The 22,298-nt window shown below is 39.6% G+C and overlaps 1 protein-coding gene across 4 annotated transcripts; it reads left to right on the forward strand.

Moving 5' to 3' along the window:
- Positions 1–13,697: 13,697 nt before the first annotated feature.
- On the forward strand, positions 13,698–22,256 carry LOC138611447 (heterogeneous nuclear ribonucleoprotein C-like). 4 transcript variants are annotated; one of them, XM_069684558.1, is made up of 10 exons: positions 13,698–13,807; positions 16,057–16,165; positions 17,799–18,067; positions 18,723–18,800; positions 18,903–18,975; positions 19,183–19,233; positions 19,481–19,650; positions 19,845–19,958; positions 20,073–20,236; positions 21,673–22,256. In XM_069684558.1, the coding sequence occupies exons 2-10, from the start codon at positions 16,161–16,163 to the stop codon at positions 21,778–21,780; spliced, it is 1,032 nt and encodes a 343-aa protein (XP_069540659.1). In that variant the 5' UTR covers positions 13,698–13,807; positions 16,057–16,160; the 3' UTR covers positions 21,781–22,256. The 4 variants fall into 4 exon arrangements, with proteins under 4 accessions (XP_069540659.1, XP_069540660.1, XP_069540661.1 ...); XM_069684559.1 differs by having other exon boundaries at positions 19,186–19,233; XM_069684560.1 differs by lacking the exon at positions 18,723–18,800.
- The last annotated feature ends 42 nt before the right edge of the window (positions 22,257–22,298 follow it).

Consider the following 22,298-nt stretch of genomic DNA (forward strand, 5'->3'; position numbering starts at 1 on the left):
ACTTACATTTCCTTCAGAGACAAGTACGTTTTTGTTTAATTATTTCTAAACTCGAGCCAAAACGCGGGTGTGTCCCTCCCTCTTCCTCCATCAGTGCTTACCTATCCCTCCATCCTCTCGTCCTGGCAGACCTAAACATTTACAAGCAGGTGTGGATCTGTGAGAAACTTTGACTGAGCGCAGATGGCAGGAAATTCCAGTGAAATGACAGTGGCTCGGCCCAAACCACAAGACAGTGTGAGCAGAGCCTGTGAACCAGATACAGCAGGGCCAGGAGCAGCAACAGCGCCTATGGACTCGTCTCGGACTTCTCGGCCTGCCAGCGTCTTGAAATAGGAGCAGCTTCACGAGACGTCTGGTAAAACTCTTCTACAATGGACTAAGTCTGGTGTTGGGTACTGACTGACTCCAATGTGTCTTTCCAAACAAGTTTTGGGTGGTTTATATAAAGCTTGTGAAAACAGATTATGTTTTGCATATAGCGGTTCTAAAAAACGTTTGGTGAAACATCAGTATTTCTGCCAATGGATCAGGTAGGGCAACATTAAGCTACACTTTCAATCTCTTCATGCAGCACTCCTACATATGATGTCACAGCAAGACCATCTCTGAACAACTTGCAGGCAGGAGTTTTTAATGAGGTGAGCAAAGACACTAAGTTCCCAGTTAGGGCCCGCAAAACAAACCCTTAAGCGAACTGAATTCTTGATTTATCCGCCATTTTGAAATCTTAAACATTTAGCATTTTCACTGTAAACTACAAATAGGATTAAAAAAAATAGTAAGACCGACTATTTAATGCATCTAAAACAATAACCGAGCCTCTCGCCCCTCTGAAAGGTGCACATGGTTTTATCAAATTACAACTAGCGCTGATGCTAAGCGCTAACAAATAACAGTTTATCTTAATATAAGGTAACTCAATCCTCAAAGAAATTTGACATAACTCACCCAAATGAATCAGCAGTTACTCTTACTCATTCTTTTTGAGTGATACTAATTTTTGGAACACTTTAAGTTGAGTAATTGATTACAGTTATATTAACTTATTTAGTCTAAGAAGTGCGGTAGCTAGTGGTAGCTGGCAGCCTACGGTAACATTAATTGTTGTAATGGTGGCGGCTGCAATGGTGTCATGATCTGGTGCATGTCTGTAGAAAAAAGATTGAAAAAAACATGACATTTTCTATAAAAATATTAATATAAAATATTAGAAGCAATTAAACCCAATGTAATGAGGAATGTCTTATTTGTCCAAGTGAGTGTTAACATCTGACATTGATTTGAGGACACGGGGTCACACTTCCCAGTTTGACCAGACGTCCACGGTTGGCTCTGGTTGTAACTCTTGATTTTCCTCGCTGACAGTTGCTTTCCTTTTTAGACTGTTTGCCTTCATCTGAGTGTCAAATTTGTTTCTTTTTCTTTGGATTTTCACTTATTTCTGAAGTTGTATCTGTAGTTATCGATCTTTTCATTGTTTGTCAGCCATAGTAGATTACTATTTATCTGAAAACTTGCAGAGACCGGAAAAGCAGCCGCTTAGCTCCGCCTACCCTCTCTGGCAGACCAACCACTGCTGGCTGATGGAAAACGCGTCACTAACTGCGCGCCGCTTGTGATTTTTTCTGTGAATGTCGCCACAGACACCCAGTCTGTAATAATACTGTATACTGCAAATGCAAAGGCTTTCATCAGTGGGCCATAGGCTCAATCACCATTGTGTTATGTCATTCGGCGATAGATAGTGACTTAACAGACATTTATTTACAAGAAAATCGTAGAGATTATCACTTTAACTTGTTAGAATTTACAGTGTAGGAATAGTTCGATTTTGGTAAGTAACGTGGCTTGCTTGCTAATGTAATCATAGTTAGCTTGCTGATAAATGAGCACAGGAAAGCCACAGAATGAGGACCAACTGCAGGTCCATTATTACCGTCTGCTCATGTTGCTTAAGATGTCAGATGTCTGACAAGATAAACTCATAAAGTAGCTAGTGAAAGTAATATTAAGCTGTCATCTACAGCAGTTTACACTTAAACGTGAGGCTGTTTGTTATGCTGTAATGTTAAGATTCAACAGACTGGGCTAGCACAGGGATAGGCTACAGCTGCTCTTCCTTGGGGTCTAGTTCTCCTCGATTAGAGTGAGTTTGTTCGACGTGTTTGACAAGCAGCTCTAAAGTAGCATCGAGGCAGATTTAGCCAGAGGTCAGAGTTCATAAACCTCATAAAGAAGGCTTTAAATCTAACCCAAACATTACAGAAGCATGTGTTAATCAAGTTATTTGTACAGGGGAGACAACTGCTCTATCAAAGGAAGAAGGAGGCCACTGACGCTGCATTTATACATGTCCCAGCTTTTTATGCCAGGCCCCTTTTAGCAGATAACAATAGCTTTCTATAAAGGACATTTAAGGCCTTGGACTCATACTGCCAGTATATCTGGGATTAGAGAGAAGGAATGAATGTAATACACTTGTACCAGGTTTGAATTGTTAATCCACAACATGTTTTTTTTTCTGCCAAAACAACACTTTTCTTTCTGAGCATCAATGAAAACTCCCGTTTCATTCATACTAAACATTGTACCTTGTGTTTCCAGCAGGCCCTCTGAATCCTTTCAACACTCCTCTTGTATTTTTTTATACCAAAACTTTGATGTGCAAATTCCACTTCCTCTGGGAGCGGATGAAACGAGGAAAGCCATTCTGCAAGGCGTCATTAATCTTGACAGATCTCTTTAATTTAACTGCTTTATTTGTTATGCTTGTGTGTGAGTTTAAGGTGGCTCCCTGTAATAATATTTAAACTTTATTGCAACAACTCCCTCTACACTAAGTTCTGTCTTCTCTTTCGTGTACGCGTCCCAACACTAACTCGTGCAAAAACAGTAGATTTTGTTGCTGTGACTACATGCTCTGTAAGACTTATACTTAGAATATAATGTAATATTCTCATTTTGCAGGACTACTATTCTTTGTTACTATGTTTATTTACCAATATGTTTCCTGTAATATTGTTTATAGCTGTTGTCCTGATTTGATCACACGCTCTACTCTGTTGCTGCCGTGCCCCTGCAACTTAACCTCCCACTAAAGACCTCATGGGAAATAAAGTAATAAGCATTATTGTGTTACTCTTTATGAAACCCGTGTGTTTTCATCTCCAAAATGTTCACTTTTAAAGAACTCAAAGCACCAGAGCCTCATAAATCAGGATCAACAGGTTGTCAAACTGTCTTAGCCTGCAGGGCTGCACCTCCTTCTTAAAACTGCTAATCAATCCTTTTTATACTAAATGTCAAACTCACTAAAGATTAATACCAACAGTTTCCTGCAGTATTTTGCATCATTGTTTTCACCTTCACTATTTTGGTCCACAGTCCCTGTTCTCATTAACGCAGGTTTCAGCAAAGAAGCACTGATGAAAAACTAGCTGGGGAACATAGTCGAGCATTAATAAGCTTAAAAAAACAGAACAAGTCATTTTAAAATGATTTCGTTTTTTAGCTTTTAGCATTTTAGCAGTCCAGAAAACGATTTTAATTAAAGCTAGTTTCTAATTCTAATGATTTTCTTATTTTATTTCTATGCTTATTTTTATGCTGATGGAGCGGATTGCTGCAAAACATAATTTCGTTGAATCTACCTACCTTCCTACCTAAATACCTACTTACCTGAATACCTACCTACCTGAATACCTATCTACCTATGAACCTTCCTAAACATCTACCTACCTACCTAAATACCTATCTACCTACCTAAATCTACCTACCAATCTACCTGGTAGGTAACTTTTTAAAACATTTTTTGTCCATTTTTCTCTCCTACAAACCTACCTACCTACCACCTATCTTCTTACCTACCTTCCTACCTACCTACCGTCTGATTTACCTACCTAAATACCTACCTACCTACCTACCTATGAGCCTTCCTAAACACCTACCTACCTACAAAGTACCTAAACACCTACCTACCTACCTTCCTAAATACCTATCTACCTACCTAAATCTACCTAACTACCTACATACCCACCTACCTGGTAGGTAGCTCACTTTTTCTTTCATTTTTCATTTTTGTCTTTATTTATAGGACAGCTGAAGAGAGAGGAAATATTGTGAGAAGCGAGTGGGGGGATGAGTGGGGGATTCTGTTTACTTTAGATACAAAGATTTGGCTGCGAATACTTTAACTTTGAAATACAAAACTTTAACTTGTAATTTAATAATTTTTCATTGTAGTTTAACTTTAATGAAAAAATCGGACTACTTTATTTATTATTAAATTATTCAGGAAGATGAATGGTTCGCCTGCAACTAAATATAAAATAGAATCCAAACCAAAGAGGCTACATACACAGATGTATTTCTTTAATACATTTGTTTCCTATTCAAGTGTTGTGAGAATAACCTCACACAACAATCTGGAGTTTATAAGCATCATGTAAAGATAAAATACCCCCCATCTAATAACTCTAGCTTTTATAAATCCTGCTATTTCACTGGACAAAGAAGAAAAGTTCTATGAGTTGAAATAATTTCACCAGTAAATGTGATTTAAAAAGACATTGGCCAGCAGTTAATACACACCAGAAACAATGTTGAAACTGTTACCTCTGATACTCGCAGCGGGTCGTATTACCCAGCTGTGTCACCCTTGGGTGTTGCAAAAGAGCTCGCACCTCCGGCCAGCAATAACATTTCTGCTACAAACCAAAATGAGCTCTGCTTGTAGGGCAATCACAGTTAATGTCCGTGAAAGGTATGTAGGGACCGGGCAGCGGAGAAAAACAAGTGACGAACTATTTCATCAGCATGCTATGAACACAGGCAGCGCTGTCATAAAACTCTACTCCAAACTAGCATGAGATCGGATGTGACAAATTCAGACTCCGGGCTGTTTTTTCAAAGACATGGATACAAATATTTATTTAAGAGAAAGCTAATTTGATTCTTGCCTCACACTAATACGTCCCATATGATCAGAGCCTTTCAGTGACTTTGAACCCTAAATTAAACATGAGGTAATCTTGTTCTACGTAATGTAAACATGATTATTAAAGGGGAATTAGTAAGTAAGCTTTGACTTTAAATGACCTCTGTAGGTCACCAGAGGGAATAGCAGTAATAAGAAGTGTCTATCCAAATACTGCTTAGGTGTTTATTTACATATACTAAACAAAACAGAAGAAATGTTGTTTTAATCAGCTGGTTTTCTGCAAATAGTAAGAAGAGGGTTTTGAAGAAAACGAATTAATGTCGCCTTTTTATTTTACCACATTCGTGTTTTTTAGTTTCGGGGGGCTTTCTGGTCACAGTAAGATTTTAAAGTTTAACAAATAATTGGCAGTAACAGTAAGATGAGAAATCAACAACTGTTTCATATTAATCCATGAAGTTTTGAGATAGAGCAGGAGGTGATTAGCGTAGCTTAGCTTGGTATGATGACTGGAAACCGAGGAAACTGTTTGCTAGCATGGTCTGTAATTAAAAATATACCTGGTGATACTTTAAGCTAATTTATTAAGAAATTTGTAAGCAGTTAGATGTTTGTACTTTAAACAGAGCCAGGCTAGCTCTTTCCTATGTTTCCAGTCAATATGTTTATCTAACTGTCTGCTAACTCCTATCATTAGCTTTTATCTGCACGTCTGATGCTGTAAGAGATACATTAAATGAAGCTTTAAGTTTTAATAAACAGTAGATATGACAATTTAATTTGCTTGCTGTACATGCTGGGGTACTTGGTAGATCTTTCATAAGAATACTTTGCAGAAATAGGAGGTAGTTAGCTTAGCTAAGCATCACATGAAGAATAGAAACATGAGGCAACTTGCTAGCTTACTTCGCTCCATCTGTAGTACCAAAAATACGCCAAGCAAAGCTCATCTATTAACACATTTATAAGCAAGAAGATTTTTTTAATCTTTGAACAGAGCAAGGCTACCTGTTTCCATCTGTTTCCAGTCTTTATGCCAAGCTAACTACTGGCTGTAGCTTTAAACAGGCGAGATACTGTGTGAGAGTGGTATGAAGCTTTCTCTCAGTAGAAGTAAACGTCTCTTTCCAGAAATGTCAAATGTGTCTTTTAAGTGGAGCTTAAACGTTTTAATAAACAGAAGGTGTGATGATCAAAGTAACTTGCCCTAAATCCTTTGGACTTAATAGTGCTTTTATAAGGTATAAAGGACTGAACAAGGAGCTAATTAGCCTAGCCTAGCTTCTTATATAGACTGAAAACAGGAGGCAACTCATTAGCTGTTGTGGCTTGGACTTAAAAATACGCCAAGCAAAAGCTTTTTTATGTATACATTTGAAAGTCTTTTGTTGTATCTGTACAAAAATACAGTTTTGCAGTCAGTTTTAAACTGATTGCAACCAGTTGAGACACATATTGTTATTTTTATATAACATGTCTTCACACAAATTAGGTGTTAGAAGGCCATTTCAGTAGCCTATTTCCCACCTGTTTCCAGTCCATATGCTAAGCTAACCATCTGCTGCCTGATGCTTAATACTTATTTGAAAGATATAAGAACTAGAAAGTCAGCAAGAAAGTAATGGGCCTATTCCCAAAATGTTTAATTGTTCCTTTAAGTGGAGCTGTGCTGCTAGAAATAAAGCACCAAAAATTAAGAATTTCCAACAACTTTTTTACCTCAGCTAGATGTGAAAACATTTTTGTTCTAATATTTGAGTAATTTTTCTCTCATGTCTTGTGTTACGGCAAAAAAAAAACCAAGGTGCAAATTCAAAATACATGTGATGGGCCGTTCAATTGCAGGCCCAACACAAACTACTACTAGAAGAGGCCATAAATTAGAATCCTAGATGGAAAGTCGAGATTGTTTGAAAGCAGCTTTTCACAGAGCTGTCATAACTGAGGACTTTTCTTTTGCTGATAAAGATTTTGCAATTGAAAGCTCCCTCAAGAGCTTGTAAGTGAGCCTTGAGTTAAGGTTTTTTTTTTTTTATTCTGCTATTTTCAAGGTCAGTTTTAACTCAAGGTCCACTTGTTTGCTTGTTTTGGAGCGTATGACCCCATCACAAAGTGTTCGGCAGATTAAATGTCAAACTGGACAGAAGAGTCGAATCAAAATGCGAGCGCTTTAAGACGGTGCTTTCCCTGGTCATCTCACCCTTAGCTTTTGTATACATCCACGTAAACTCATTTAGCCACTAAATGAAGGACAAGTAATCTATGAGCCATGTTTTGGGGTTTAAACTTTCACTTGTATTCAAATATTTTGAAACCATTGCTTACATTTTTAAACAACCCACTAAAACTGACATGCTTTTGTTAGTTTCATCCCCTGGTGCAAATTCAAGGCGTACATACCCTGCCAGGGCAAACAAATATTTTTGATGCGAAACAAATCTTGGCCTGCTTTCGTCCATCTGAGCACTTGAGCAAGCAATCGGAGCATCTGGTGAAATAATTGCTGACTCACTGGTATTGATCAACAACCTGATCAAACTCCCAAAGGCATATTAATGAAATTTCATGCTTAACAAAACAGTACAAATCTTTTTATTGCCCCTTTAATTGCCACATATATGAGATGAAATGAAGGAAATGAAAAAATAAATGGTGATTCAGCACTTTGTGCACACACCTCTGTGCAAAGGGAGCGCAGGCCGAGTCCTGCACATATAAACCATGATTCCCCAGCTCAGGCTCCGTGCCAGTGATACCATGAGACTAATGATTAAAACAAGCCTCCTCATCTGTTTGACTTCCAGAAAGCCAGATTTCCACCCCCTGCGCAGCACTTTTCATTCCAGCTACATTACATAAATCAGTGTGCTGCAGAGGAGTGGAAAGGAAGAATCCCCTAAGTAATAAGAGGGGGGAAAAATATCACAAGGAACCATTTGGGTAAAAGTTTACTACAGTATGGAGCAGGATATCGCGGCTATTAATTGCCTTCCTCAAATCCTTGTTGCACAATCAAAACAAGTTCTTGTGTAATACATGATAAAGACGTAAAATTAGACCTGATTATAACATTTCTTAACGACAGTAAGGAGACATGTCCAACTATTTTCCTCAAGCTAAGCAGGATTTCCCTCATTTATCATAAAGCACTGACAAGTTAGTGGTTGTAAAGCATTCTGCACATCCTGAATCCAACAAACAATGCTTCATCATTTATGTCTCAGCTGGAGTCACTTTGAGGCTTACGGGCAGATGTTAACATTTAAACTGATGTATATTTCTCAATTCTTCCCGTCATTCTCATTGTCAGAACAAAAAAAGAAGTCGTTTTAGCTGAATAAGCAGTTTTGGAGATAATCTAAGTAAACCTAAAAAGCACTGTATCTGCATTAAAACGTCTATCACAAACTAAAACACAACATAAATCACGTGCTAACATGTTCAACGTCTCCATGACAACATTATTTCACAGGTTAATACATTTTAAACACATTTACAGTCCGGTAAGGTAACCGTGCGAGCGCTGTTCTTACCGTTTTTGCGTCCACTCATGGTTCACACACACAGCTTGTTAGTAGGTCTGGCTGCACGCGGATTGTGCTTCCCACTGTCACAGCAGCTCTCTCTGCCGCGCGAGCTCACTCTGCAGCTGCTCCGCTGCGCACGCGCACACGCACGTGCTCAGGCTGAAACTTTTTTTTTTTGTCTTAATAAACACAAGATGTGATGCAGATAATTAAATCAACTTATAGGAAGTGTTTGTAGAACTTAGAAGTGTTTGTTTTTATGGACGTGAACTACGGAACTATTTTTTTTTTACATTAAATGTGATAATGTGATGTTCTTGGTGACCTTATACCTACTTTATGGTAAAACTATCAACTCTGTCTTTTCTTTTTTCTTTAATATTTCATTATATAAATATATATTTTTTCAAATAAGTCAGAGTTAAAGAGAATATGTTTTATTGAGTGAAATACTTTTATTGGTTTTATATTAATTAATTAATTATTAATTTTTTGTTCTTGCTTAAATGCTGGATAATTGGGTTACTGATGCTTTATATGTCCCTTATAAGTCAGTAATTAAGTAGATTGGATGAATCTGGGTTGTCGGGTCGTGGCTGGTGTTTATCCTCCTACTGTTACACACTTTTTCCCGTCTTTTTAGCTCTCAAGTTCCTCAATTTTTCTCAGATATTTTAAAGAGTGTTTTCTAGACCCGGTCTATAATTTACCCTGAGATTCAGTAAGAATCCTTTTATCATTGGATCACTAACATTTATTATTAAAGATGAGTAACTTTTGCTGTTGGCTCATTTGCATTTTGCACTCTTGAGCATTTCAACCATTACTAACCACAAATTCAATGGTTTATCATCTTGTATTAATAACTATGTAACTGCAAATTTGATGTCTTGTTAAAAAGAAATCATATAAAACTTTTGACTTCTAACTACTAAACAAAGAGAATCATGACAATGTGACAGCCCAAAAGTTTTTGTTAATTATGATTCATAACTGCTCAGCATCAGTGGATTATTTATTAAAGATGTTTAACGACATAAAATATTCTTCTTCTTACAACTATAAATTCATAAAATGAAACCTCAGAATCCTTGAGTATGCAAATATTGTCTATTTCAAAAGTTTAACAGCTGGACACAAGATGTCTCTTACTTCACTAAAAATCTTATTTAGTTTGCTGGAGGTTTCAGGTTTCTACATCACACTGTTGGATCACGATTGTTTTTCAAGCTTATGTTACGTATATGTTAAACTCAGGTTTAAGGTGAGCTCAGCAAATTAAACAGTGTTCTAGTTTCAAACTCTGCATATTTATTATTTTGTAAAGTGAGGGTTAAACAAAAAAAGAATCAAGAATCAAAAAGCACAACACATGTGTGAGTGGAGGGGCTCATAACCATGAATAGAAAAAGATTAGTTACAGCGAATAAATCAGTTATAAATGTGACAAAACTAAAACCTTTCAGAAAACACTCCATCTCTATTACATGTTCAATCCATCCATCCATCCATCTCTCTCACGCTCTCTCTCTCCATCCATCCATCCATCCATCCATCCATCTCTCACGCTCTCTCTCTCCATCCATCCATCCATCCATCCATCCATCTCTCTCACGCTCTCTCTCTCCATCCATCCATCCATCCATCCATCTCTCACGCTCTCTCTCTCCATCCATCCATCCATCCATTCATCCCTCTCACACTCTCTCTCTCTCTCCATCCATCCATCCATCCATCCCTCTCACACTCTCTCTCTCCATCCATCCATCCATCCATCCATCTCTCACACTCTCTCTCTCTCCATCCATCCATCCATCCCTCTCGCACTCTCTCTCTCCATCCATCCATCCATCCATCCATCTCTCACGCTCTCTCTCTCTCCATCCATCCATCCATCCATCCATCCCTCTCACGCTCTCTCTCTCTCCATCCATCCATCCATCCATCTCTCTCACGCTCTCTCTCTCCATCCATCCATCCATCCATCTCTCTCACGCTCTCTCTCTCCATCCATCCATCCATCTCTCACGCTCTCTCTCTCTCCATCCATCCATCCATCCATCCATCCATCCCTCTCACCCTCTCTCTCTCCATCTATCCATCCATCCCTCTCACGCTCTCTCTCTCTCCATCCATCCATCTCTCTCATGCTTTCTCCAATCCATCCATCATCCATCCATCCATCCATCCATCTCTCTCATGCTCTCTCTCTCTCCATCCATCCATCCATCCATCTCTCTCATGCTCTCTCTCTCTCCATCCATCATCCATCTCTCTCATGCTCTCTCTCTCTCCATCCATCATCCATCCACCCTTCACTCTCTCTCTTCATCCATCCATCCATCCCTCCCTCCTTCTTTCTCTCTATTTCTCTATCATCCATCCACCCTTCACTCTCTCTCTCTCTATCTCCATCATCAATCCACCCATCCCTCCTTCTCTCTCATCATCAATCCCTCCTTCTCTCTCTCTCTCTCTATTTATCCATCCATCCATCCCTCTCTCTCTCTCTCTCTCTATTTCTCTATCTATGTCCATCATCAGTCCATCCATCCCTCCTTCTCTCTCTCTCTCTCTCTCTCTCTATCTATCTCTCTCTTATGTGACTGCACTGACCTGCCTAAACAATATGACTTAACAGCTGACAGCGTCTCATCACACTCGTGTCCTCGTTTGTACCGCTCCGATCCAAGCCACGACCCACTGCACCACAGCCTGTCAAACATGTGGCCCTCTGTTCCTTCTGTTAAGATTGACAGAAATACACAAAAGACACAAACAAGCTGAGAGACCTTATCTGTGTATCTGATTACACAATGAAACGGCAAGTCTGAGTTGAATTTCTGATTCCTGAGATGCTGCACAGAGCTGTAAACAAGTCCTCTGGGATGCTGCTAAAACCAGAACCAGATGGCTGAAAACAATTCACAAAAGAACATATTCTCTGTGTAAAATTGGGACATTGTTGGGGTTTCATCTCCGATAACTGGATACAGAAAACAGCTGGTTTCGGTCTCTCTGGTTTGCCATCCTTTCTCTCTCTGTTTCTTTTCCTCCTCAGGTGCAATAAAGTCATTCAGATGTGTTAGACGGCCAGCATGCACGATACCACGACCCTGAACCTGAAGCATCATCGATTTAACCACTTCTACCTGTGCTTTTTCTACTGTTCCATGTCAAATTGTCCTCTGTTTAAAAAGTAAATCTGATGGATTGCAACATTATCAACAAGCACAGAAATAGTTCGTATTTTTGCAGTTTTATTTTTTGGTTACAGACATGCACTTTGTAATGATGTGAGTATTTATTGCTTCGTTTTAAAGCATCACGAGCCAAAAAGGGTTGAGATAACTTTCACAATAGGCACAGAACAGACGTAAATAGATACCTAAATAAGGCATGCTTCATAATCAGGTGTTTTAGGGTGAATGCAGGCTCTCTATCATGGTATATTGTGGCACTTAATACAACTGTTGTACTACACCTGTACACTAGATGTCCTCAGCAAGTCTTATCTCTGTGGATCACGTTGCTTCCTCTGACATCATCCACCTGTCTGCACACCTGTTGCTGATTTGCTCCTTACTTCCTGTGTGTATATATAGAGAATGATTTGTGTTGTAAAGTTCTTAAATTTGAAACTCGTGTACTTGACAAGTCACACACCCTGAAAAGTTTGTGTGAGATAAGATGCAAACTTATCTAACAACACAGCACAGGTATAAGTTTAAAGGTCCCGCACACATTTCTAATTAGACCTGTGCCAAGGTTAAAATAAGAAAGAGATATAAATATGATTAGAAATTAAACTTCATTTACTAATAATGATAGAGCTGTAAGTTGTCCCACCATAGCAGGGATGAGATTTTTTTTACCATTTTCTGTGCTCCCGTGTCTCCATTCATTTATTTCCATAACATCAGCGCCCCCTCCTGGGTGGAAGTGGTAGTATATCAGAGCTCTATAGTGATGTGTTCTCTCTATATTTTAAGCGTGATTTTCAAATGTATTGATGTTTATGAAAAGAGCAAATGTTTTCGAAGATTTAGGGACAAAGGTTTAAAAATACATATGCATTTTGCTAAATTAATTGAATCATGTGAGCAGGGTTTCATTCTTTATCGGGGATTAATAAATAAAGTATACCTTCTTCTAAATCACAAAATTGATTCTCTAGCTTTCTTTAATATTAGCAGGGCTTTTTTTAAGGATATGAGTTTAAGTTACATTCATTGAATATAACTGGTATTAAACTGGAGTTAAAAATGTATTAGTATAAAGATGCAATGCAGGTTTTAGGTGTATACTAAACACCTCAGAAAAGAGGTGACAAAACTATAAAATCTTTAACAATCACAGCTGCAAACATGACTCTTTTGATTGAAAATAAGTTGCAAGGTACGTCAGCTGTTAAAAATAAATCATTTTGATGTGTTCATTTTCACATGTAGGCTACATTAGTCACTAACATGCAAAATAAGTGGGGGTCAATCTATTTCAAGTAGTTGCTTCATGATGACATATTTTATGCACGAGTTATTTAAATGTCCTAATAACTTATACCTTTAAAGAGAAATAGAGGTGCCATGCAATAACTAGGTTTAATACATTTGCTAGATATCGATTTTTAATTTCTTCCACGACGACAAAAACCATGCAATAAAAGATGACGATTAAAGATGGACATAATTTATCACATTCTCCTGTAGAGCCGTTTGTTTGCTAAATTAAAGCAAATTTAAAGACAACCTAAAGCAAACAAGCAGGCAGGCTGAAATGATTCTCAAAGACAACAGGTTTGTTCGTTTTAAACAGCAGGGCTTACCGGGGTTGGTCATGTTCTTCATGTGATCCTCAATATGTGACTCCGCTCCCTCGGGCTGCTCCGTGATATGAAAACAAGCACCCCTGTCGAGTACTGCGCCATCACTGGTTACGTTAGCTCTGTAGCTAGTAGTGTTGGGAATTTAGGCTCTTTGAAGGGAGTCGGATCTTATGGCTCCGTTCCTTTCCGAGAGCCGTTACGGAGCCATAAGATCCGAGGTGAGAGAGTGGTCGGACTCGCGAACGTGCCTGCACTTTATTATCCTGTGACAACACACACACGCATATTTAACATGTAAAAAGAACGGTTCTCACCTACGACTCGGTTCCCGTCGTTCGCACCAAAGAGCCGTTCAAAAGAATCCGATCGTTCGCATACGTCACAACACTAAAGGCTAGAAGAACGCTAGCTCGCAGCTCGGGGGGGTGAATCGCTTGTTCTCTGAAAGGACGACTTAAGTAACAATTTGACCGATTTTACCGAAAGCAAGACATTTTACTCGTAAAGGTCGTGGTGAGTATTTTGTTCCCAGACATTTTTCATTTTTCCTTCCTTTTTCTTTTCTTTTTGGATTTTTTTCAACGATGCTTTTTCCTATTTTGCGAGTGGACAGAACGTAATGTGCTGGCTGGCTAGCGAGGTAGCTAGCTTAGCTAAGAGACGCTCACCCCCTTCAAAAACACAAAAGCTTGTTGTGGTTTTTAGAAAACGCGACGCTTTGGATGCATCTTAGCTACAGTTTCATCCATTTTTTGCAAGTTTGTGTAGCTTTGTTTTTTAGCGTTTATTGTGAAGACTTTTCCTTGACGGGACTGATTTGTTTTTGGCACGCTCCTCAGCCAGCCCACCATGCTAACTAGTTAGCGGTAGCCAACAGCGTCAGAGGCTCCTGGTTTTGTAGTCACGGCTTCTTCCTGATCCATGATTGATTGCTGATTAACGACGACACATTTATTAGAACTTTGCAGGTTTTGGTTTTTGCAAGCAGAAGAACTTGTCTAATTGCTGTATATTTTTATGCATTTCAATTGATGGATGGCTAACGTTAGCCGAGCTAGCCGGCTTTGAGCCATCGAGGCCAGCGCAGGGCCTGTGTTTCACACTAACGCCTCGTGGTGGCGTTGTCGGTCTCAAAGCGGGTGTGTTGTGGATTGTTTAGGTCATTTTTGATAATCCAAAGACTGCTTTTCTCGTTCATGCTGCTCAGTCGGTTTGTTTTTTGTGGAATAGATTTTTCTCGTGTTTTTCCTCCAATGATGAAGATTGATTTTTCTGATTTTGGAAGCTTTGGACTGCCAGTGGCCTAAGTTTTGTTACAAATACACATTCAATTAATTAAACATTTCTGAATCTGAAAGAGTATGATGGCTGTCTATGTGTATAAAAATGAACCCACCCCCTTACAATCACTCCTAGGCTGCAGGATACACCCAGAAGTCCCAATTAGTCATTACATTAGAAACACAAGCCAACAATTAAAATGTGTGAAATCTCCTGTGAGAAGTTTTTATCCGGTTATGAAACAGACTGAAATTAATTCTTATTTCTCTATATGACCTACAAAAGTAAACCAGACCATCAGCGACAAGATTGATTATTTCTATATAGTTATTTTTAATGCCTGAAACCGCTGGTGGGGGGTAGGTGTCAGACGATGTGATTAACTGCACGCTGCCTTTTGTTTACATTTTCCAGGGTAAAAATTTAAAGTGGGTGATACATATGAAATAAAAAAAGCAGGATGAGATTTTTTACAGGACAAAATCAGCAAAGACAGAGGTGCAGCTTTGTCCACAGGGGGCGCCCCAAATCAACACAAACCAAAAGTTCCTCACATGGGCTTTAAATTATGTGGAAATAATTTTCTAACATTCAAAACACATCAATAAGACATTAAAGTGTTGTCCTATAATAAACTGTAATTCTGCATCCAGCATTTATCACATAACTGAGCGCTAATGGTGAAGTCTGTCTATATCTTGTCTTTTTGAGGTGGTGAAACTCCACTAAACTGTAGTGTTATGATTATTGGGTTAGTAATAATAAAGGTGCTCATGTTAACCTTTTATTGTGATATCATATATCTAGGTTTGAGTACTTCCTAACCTGTTAAATGTCACTCAAAACCGACATTTCTGTAAGGAATATGGAATACATGTCACTATTTTAGTGCGCTAGCACTGTTTAGTCTTTTAATTGGGTAATATGAAATATGATCTTGCTCATCTAGTCGAACCTGTCTAGTCACCACAGTTAGTCATTCAATTTGACAGTTGAGTAATTTGTCTTTTAAGTTCAAATGATTAGTGTTTATGATCTTGCAAGATAATGTTAATGATTTCTTTTACAGTTTAATTAACCACCTAGCCTTTTGATCTGAGTTGTCTCTAAATGGGCTTCACCTACACCACTTCTATAAAGTACAGTCTCCTTTCTAAACACCTACATCCTGCTTTCATTAGAGCAAAACAAACATAAACACATGGACAAACTTGGCCATGCCCTTGTAATATTCCGAATATTTATTTAGGTTTAGCTCTAACGTCTTTACTTTATTTTCTCCCTTCTCACAGTTTGTTTAGTACGATAAAACCTTGCACTTAATCATGCATTAGGGGTCCGGTTGCAGTCCCAAAGTGGCTAGCTGTAATGTGTTTCTGTGTTTGCCTCGTCACTAACCCCTGTACACACCCCAACCAGGTAAGACTTGGTACAAGATAACCCTGCTCGGCTTGACTGAGGTGTGTTTTCTGTCACCTCAGTATAAATCGTGAGGGGCGAAGGTGAAGGTCGAGACACCAGCCCAAACTGATCCCAGCCCACAGTGTCAAACATCAGACAGACGACAGCCCTGCACACAGACGCTATGGAGTGAGTGATGAATGTTCGACCCCCCCATCAGCCAGAGGGGGGGTTACTGTTGATGCCACTACTGTTTTTAATGTTTGCTGTGTCAGGACTCACTTCCCAAAACTCCACATTCCCCTAAGGCCCTGGGCTACTGAATATTCACACCTCCTAGTAACATCCCCTGAGGAGGACCTGAGTTAATACAAATGAGTCTGGTGTTGAGATTCCTTTTTTTTTTTTACAAAGATAAAATGACATGACATGAAACTAGATAAAAATGTCTACCACTGTAGTGAAGCCTGAATGCTGTCCTCTACTCGTCCTAAATGGTGCATTACAAATAAATAATGCACCATGTAGGACCTGAGGGAGTTGATTGTGCCTGCTTTGCCATCATGTTCACCTGACAAAATCACCAACCCTTTTTTTTAAGTACGTCACTAAAGCACCAACACACTTCCTTGCTTACCTCTAGTTTAACTATGCTGCTGTCATGTCATAACAAAGATATGTTTTGCCAAATGTGTTTGCAATAATTATGCAGCAAACATTACACAGCCTTAAAAATCCTCTCAAGTTTGTAAATAGGGGGAAAACGGCCTGTAATATGTGAGCCGGTTGCCTTGAGGATGTGACTTTTTTATCAGTTAATATTTAGGACAGGATTTTTTTAAATGTTTCTTCATCCTCAGACATGAAAACATCTGGTGGAAAAGACCAATAGTTTATTTCTGTTGATACAATATGAATATTGGAACGGTTATTTTATTTGACATGGATGTAGCAATAGCTTTAAAACTACAACACACTGTAATGCACAAGCACCAGATGCAAACACTATTTAACATTACATCGTCTTGTATGGTCCATTTCTAAGTCATTGCATTTAACGCCCAGTGGCACGATGGAGCTCTATAAGTCAGGCTAATGTCAAACCTTCATATACAGTTAAAAATGTCTCTCAGTAGAATTATGTTTCAAGCATTTCATAAATTAGAGTAGTTATTAAAATAGTCTGTTATTGCATTTTTGATTTAAAGGCTTGTATACTAAAGCTACAATAAGTTCTGAGTGCAGCACTGCATCTTGGTGTTACAAACAGGCATCATTTTGGGGCTGTGATAGGACAAACTGTCAGGTCAGTATTTGTTTTAGTTTGTAACAGCAGGCCCCAAACATAGAAGGTTATGGTGTAATCTATTTGCACTTCATTTGCTTGGTATGTGTGACCGTGTGGTGCTTCAAGTGAATATAATGCCTTTTAAAACATTTTTCCATTTATTTTGGACTGTTAGGGAACAAGTGGTCATTGAAGATGAGGTGGTAATACCCTTGCTGCTTGTGAATTTAATAGAAGTGAGAGACAACATTAGTCTTGCGGCACGTGTCTCCTGTTGTTACAAACGGGTAAATGGCCTTTAGATTAATGACTTTCTGCAGTTTGCTTCTTTGACTTCAGCACTGGTCCGTTTTGATTTAAACATTTTATTTCCCAGGTGATCCTGCTGAGCATGTTTGCTGCCTCAGCCCCCCACAGCTGGGGACTCTCCTGTATTCGACTCAGTGACAGCAGGAGTAGGTCAGATGTTTGACTGTCACTCATTCTGACACTAAATCTGGGGTTTTTGTTTGTGTCTGTGTGTCTTCCCGCTAGTCGTTCACCCACCACCGCAAGCCTGATGGCCGCCAGCAACGTCACCAACAAGACCGACCCACGCTCCCTCAACTCCCGGGTCTTCATCGGTAACCTGAACACCCTGCTGGTGACCAAGGCGGATGTGGAGGCCATCTTCTCCAAATACGGCAAGATCGTTGGCTGCTCTGTGCACAAGGGCTACGCCTTCGTTCAGTATGCCAACGAGAGGAACGCCCGAGCTGCTGTGGGCGGGGAGGATGGAAGGATGATTGTCGGACAAGTTCTTGGTAAGGAGTCAGTTTTTAACTTTTTGGAATGAGGGAGACATTTTCCCATCTAAGCCAGTTTTGTTAGAATCCTCGCAAAATGTAGGCTTAAAACTATTTTACTATAAGGCGCTTTTTTATTCTTTTTGGCAGTAAGAAGAAATTTGGAGCTTGTGACCCTTTTTAAAACAAAGCAACAATATTTTAGGCCCTCCATCAGGGAGTGGGAATATTTACACAAATGTTTTATTGTCAGACTGATTTGATTTATTAAACTTCAGGCATTTAGGAGTTACAGTTAACAAGTATTAACAAGTAGGAGACTATAATGTCAAAGCTGTTAGCAAAATAAGTTTACAAAACAAGTAAATTCTTATAACATCTACTCAATCTTATCGAACAAACAACTCTATGAATTTAAAATTAAATTTCAACTGCTAGACACAAAATCTGTTGTACTTCAGGGATTTCAATGTTTGTGCGCTTGAGGCATCACTCTTGTTTTAGGCCCAGAGAACCCGACTGACCTCCCTATAAGTTTAAGTTTTTCAATTTTTAAGTAAAATTGTGCTTGTTTAGAAACATGGTAAAGTTAGATTTTAGCTGAGCACAGATACATGTTCCCCATGAAACAAACTGTGTATGAAACAAACTGACCAAATTCATTATTTTACAGAGGGAAGCTCAATCAAGCAAGACAAAAAACATAAATCAAAATGTTTTGTGAGGTTAGCTGAAAACAATATGCTCCGGGGTAATTACATTTTAAAAATGCAATTTAAACACACCTTACTGTTAAAAATCCAAATATTTAAGGTAACTTCAGTCATTCATCTGTCATCTATTTTTCCCTCAGACATCAACCTGGCCGGAGAACCCAAACCACACCGGTCAAAAACCACCAAACGCTCCGCTGGAGACATGTACAGGTTAGTTTCTATGGTAGCGACAGCTGTCATGCTGCACTTCTCCAAAAATAAACAAAGTGTTGAAAGAAAAATTGAGGAAATACAACCAGGGGAAGTGAAGTAAAACTTCTAAAAGCTCATCTTTCATGATGTTTAGAACGATTATATTCTATCACCTCGCTCCATACTTCCTTTCATTGACTCTCCTCATCTCTTCTTCCTGAACAGCAGTTCCTCATTTGAGCTCGACTACGACTTTCAGAGAGATTATTATGACAGGTGAGTAAAATGACGAATAAGAAACGGGTGCAAAAATAACCTGTTTCTCTATTTCCTGATCTTACTGTCTGTAATTTTAACAGCAGTAACTCTGCTGCTGTCTGTCAAATGTGTTAATGCTGGAGGTAGCCCGTAATGTTCTTTTCAGAGTGTAGGAGCAGGTGACGGTTCTAAACTTGTTGATTAAAAGTGTCCATGTTCACTACATCTGTAATTTGTAATACCTTTCTGTGTTCTGTGATGCCAGAATGTACTCGTACCCATCCCGTGTTCCCGCTCCCCCTCCCCCCTTGTCGCGGGCTGTGATCCCGTCAAAGCGCCCACGGGTCAGCCTGAGCGGAGGAAGCAGCCGGAGAACCAAGAGCAGCTTCTCCTCCTCCTCTAAGAGCAGTCAGAGGACTTCCTCGTCCAGAACAAGTAAGGGCCTCCGCTGGCCGAAAGGTCATCTGAAGCTATTTTGTTAAATTATGACACACAGATTTGTCTCCAGTTGTGCGTTCGTCTGTGGATGGGGAGGATTTACAAGCACTATGTCTCCATCTAATGATTCTATTGATGTTTCTTATTCCAAGGTCAGTCTAAAAGTCGGTCTCCCTCACTTCTCTCTGCAGTGAAAGTGGACGAGCTGCAGACCATCAAGCGAGAGTTGACCCAAATCAAAAGCAAAGTGGACGACCTGCTTGAGAGCCTGGAGCGCATGGAGAAGGACCACGGCAAGAAGTTTGGTACGTGAAAATGTGACCAAATGTGTTGTAAACTAAAATGTTAAAAATGTAGTACAGTCTTATACCCTTATTGAATATAGTGGATAATAATGAGTTCTCCCTGTCTGTCAAAAGTTAAGAGCATAAAACCGGAGCCAGGAGAGGTGACTTCTCCTCCGCACCCGAGCAACAAGAAGGACGATGGGATGAAGAGAGACCGGGAGAGTCAGGAAATGAACGACTCTGACGATGATGATGACGACGAGGAAGACGAAGGAGACCTGCTGGAGGAGGAAGAGGTGAAACTGAATCGAGGTTTACTCTGAACAGGGTTGCACAAAGCAGGAGTGCGCAGACTGTTTCTTTACAGCGACTCAGTAACTCAGGACCTTCTGCTGATGCTGTGTCCCACCTGTTCTCTTTTTACCCCAAATACAAAATCTGTATCCTTTTAGCATTAATGCAAAATGCAAATTTTACAGCAAAATGTGTTTTACTGGGCATTGTTTATCTCACTGTTGGTACCTTATCTGGGTAGGTCACCATCACAGTGGTAGAGGAAGTATTTAGCTGCACAATATATCTTTTAACCTGCGATAGTTAGCAAATTAACTGAGACATGTAACGCTGCTACTTTATTGTTGCTCCATGCAAAAGGAAAACTCTACAGTTTCTCGTTTTCCATGACTTATCGACAGAAAAAGTCTGTCTGATATCGTTTTAGTACAGCTCTTCACATGCGCACATACCTGGGTGGCACAACAAACCCTCTTCCCTGCTGCTGAAAAAAATCCTAGAGGAAACACTGCTTTCCCATGCGCCATTGTTGTGTTGACAGTTGCCATGACAACGCGGACCCTGGCAGGTGTCAATCAACACAGGATCTGCCACGCCTACACGGTCCTGGAAAAATGGTCTGAATTAGGGATGCACGATATTATCGGCACGTTATCGGTGTCTGCCGATAATGGCTTAAAAATGAATATCGGATGTCGGCCAACACGCCGACATCGGCCGATATAATTAACCAATAAAATAATGGGCTGCTGCATACTTGATTAAATGCCCGATCTCGGCGCAATGTCCCTGGTGCGAAGAAGACCTGCGCGTCACGTTGTCTACCTGCAGCATGAGAGAGTTAGAAGCCAAAATGTCCGTGGTGTGGAAGTTTTTCAAACCATCTCAAGACCCGTCACCCCGACCGTTGTAACAAATGTGATAAGAGTATCACCATTATACTGTACGCTAATTCCAATACAGAAGAGAGTTGATGATCTCTGCAATTAGGTGTGCGGGAAAAAAATATCGGTATCGGTAATCGGCTTAATGAGTTGTAAAATATCGGCATATCATATATCGGCAAAAAATCCAATATCGTGCATCCCTAGTCTGAATAGCCAAATGAGCTGTTTTTCATCAAGGTTTTCTAGTGGTTCTAAACATTTTTTTTCGCTCAGATTTTTGTGGATGCTTTATGACACACTCAGCTCTGATATCATATATGCATTTTTGCTATTTGAAGCTGAGTTTCCAGGGCCTTTAAGAAATTGTCTCCCTTGACTTACTGTTGTAAGTTTTAGCTCCTTCTGATCTATTGTGCTTCGGAAGAAAAATACTCGAGTAAAGGACGTTGAATTTGTACTCTACTGTTGCATGTTAGTCCTGTTGTAACCCTCTCTTAACTTTATCACATTTAATCTTTTGCTCAAACAAACTTGCTTTTTTCAAACTGCAGGTGAAGAGTCAGGAGAGGGAGGACGAGGAGGAGGACGAGGAGGAGGAAGGAGAGCACGTGGAGGGCGACGACGATGGAGACAGCGTCAACGGCGAGGAGGACTCGTAGGCATGGATCACACAGACGCATGCAGCGTACACTCAGCTTCCAGTAGGAACTCGGACTCCTGTTTTAACACTCATGTTGTAGATACAAGAAGCAGACACACAAACACGAGCATGGTGCACACACTCTGTTGTTCCATTGTCCCTGAAGCAGATTATTTTTTTTCTTTGTTTGTTACTTTGGCCAGTTGTCCAGTGTCGCTATAAGAGAAAGAACTAGCTGTAGGGTTTGTGTTTTTATTGCGTCGTTACTGGTCTTCAGGAGAAGGCAGAAACATGGACTGTTTATGTTCTCAGAGACGACAGCTCGACGGACATGTCTTAAAGCGAGGACGAACATTCAGCTACAAAAGACCGTTTTTAGGCTCAGTGTGTTTGTTTTCCTCATCGGTGAGTTTAATTGAACTTGTGTGTCTGTATGTTAATGTCAGTTTTTTATACTATTCGGTTTAAGTTTAACTGTAAAGAAATAAATTGCAATAAAATATTAAAATTGAAAGAGCTTTTCTGTCTTTATTTGTT

Source organism: Semicossyphus pulcher, unplaced genomic scaffold (genome assembly GCF_022749685.1).
Source record: "Semicossyphus pulcher isolate SPU_LCO1_2020_fin unplaced genomic scaffold, fSemPul1.0.p SCAF_7, whole genome shotgun sequence".
Lineage (NCBI taxonomy): Eukaryota > Metazoa > Chordata > Actinopteri > Labriformes > Labridae > Semicossyphus > Semicossyphus pulcher.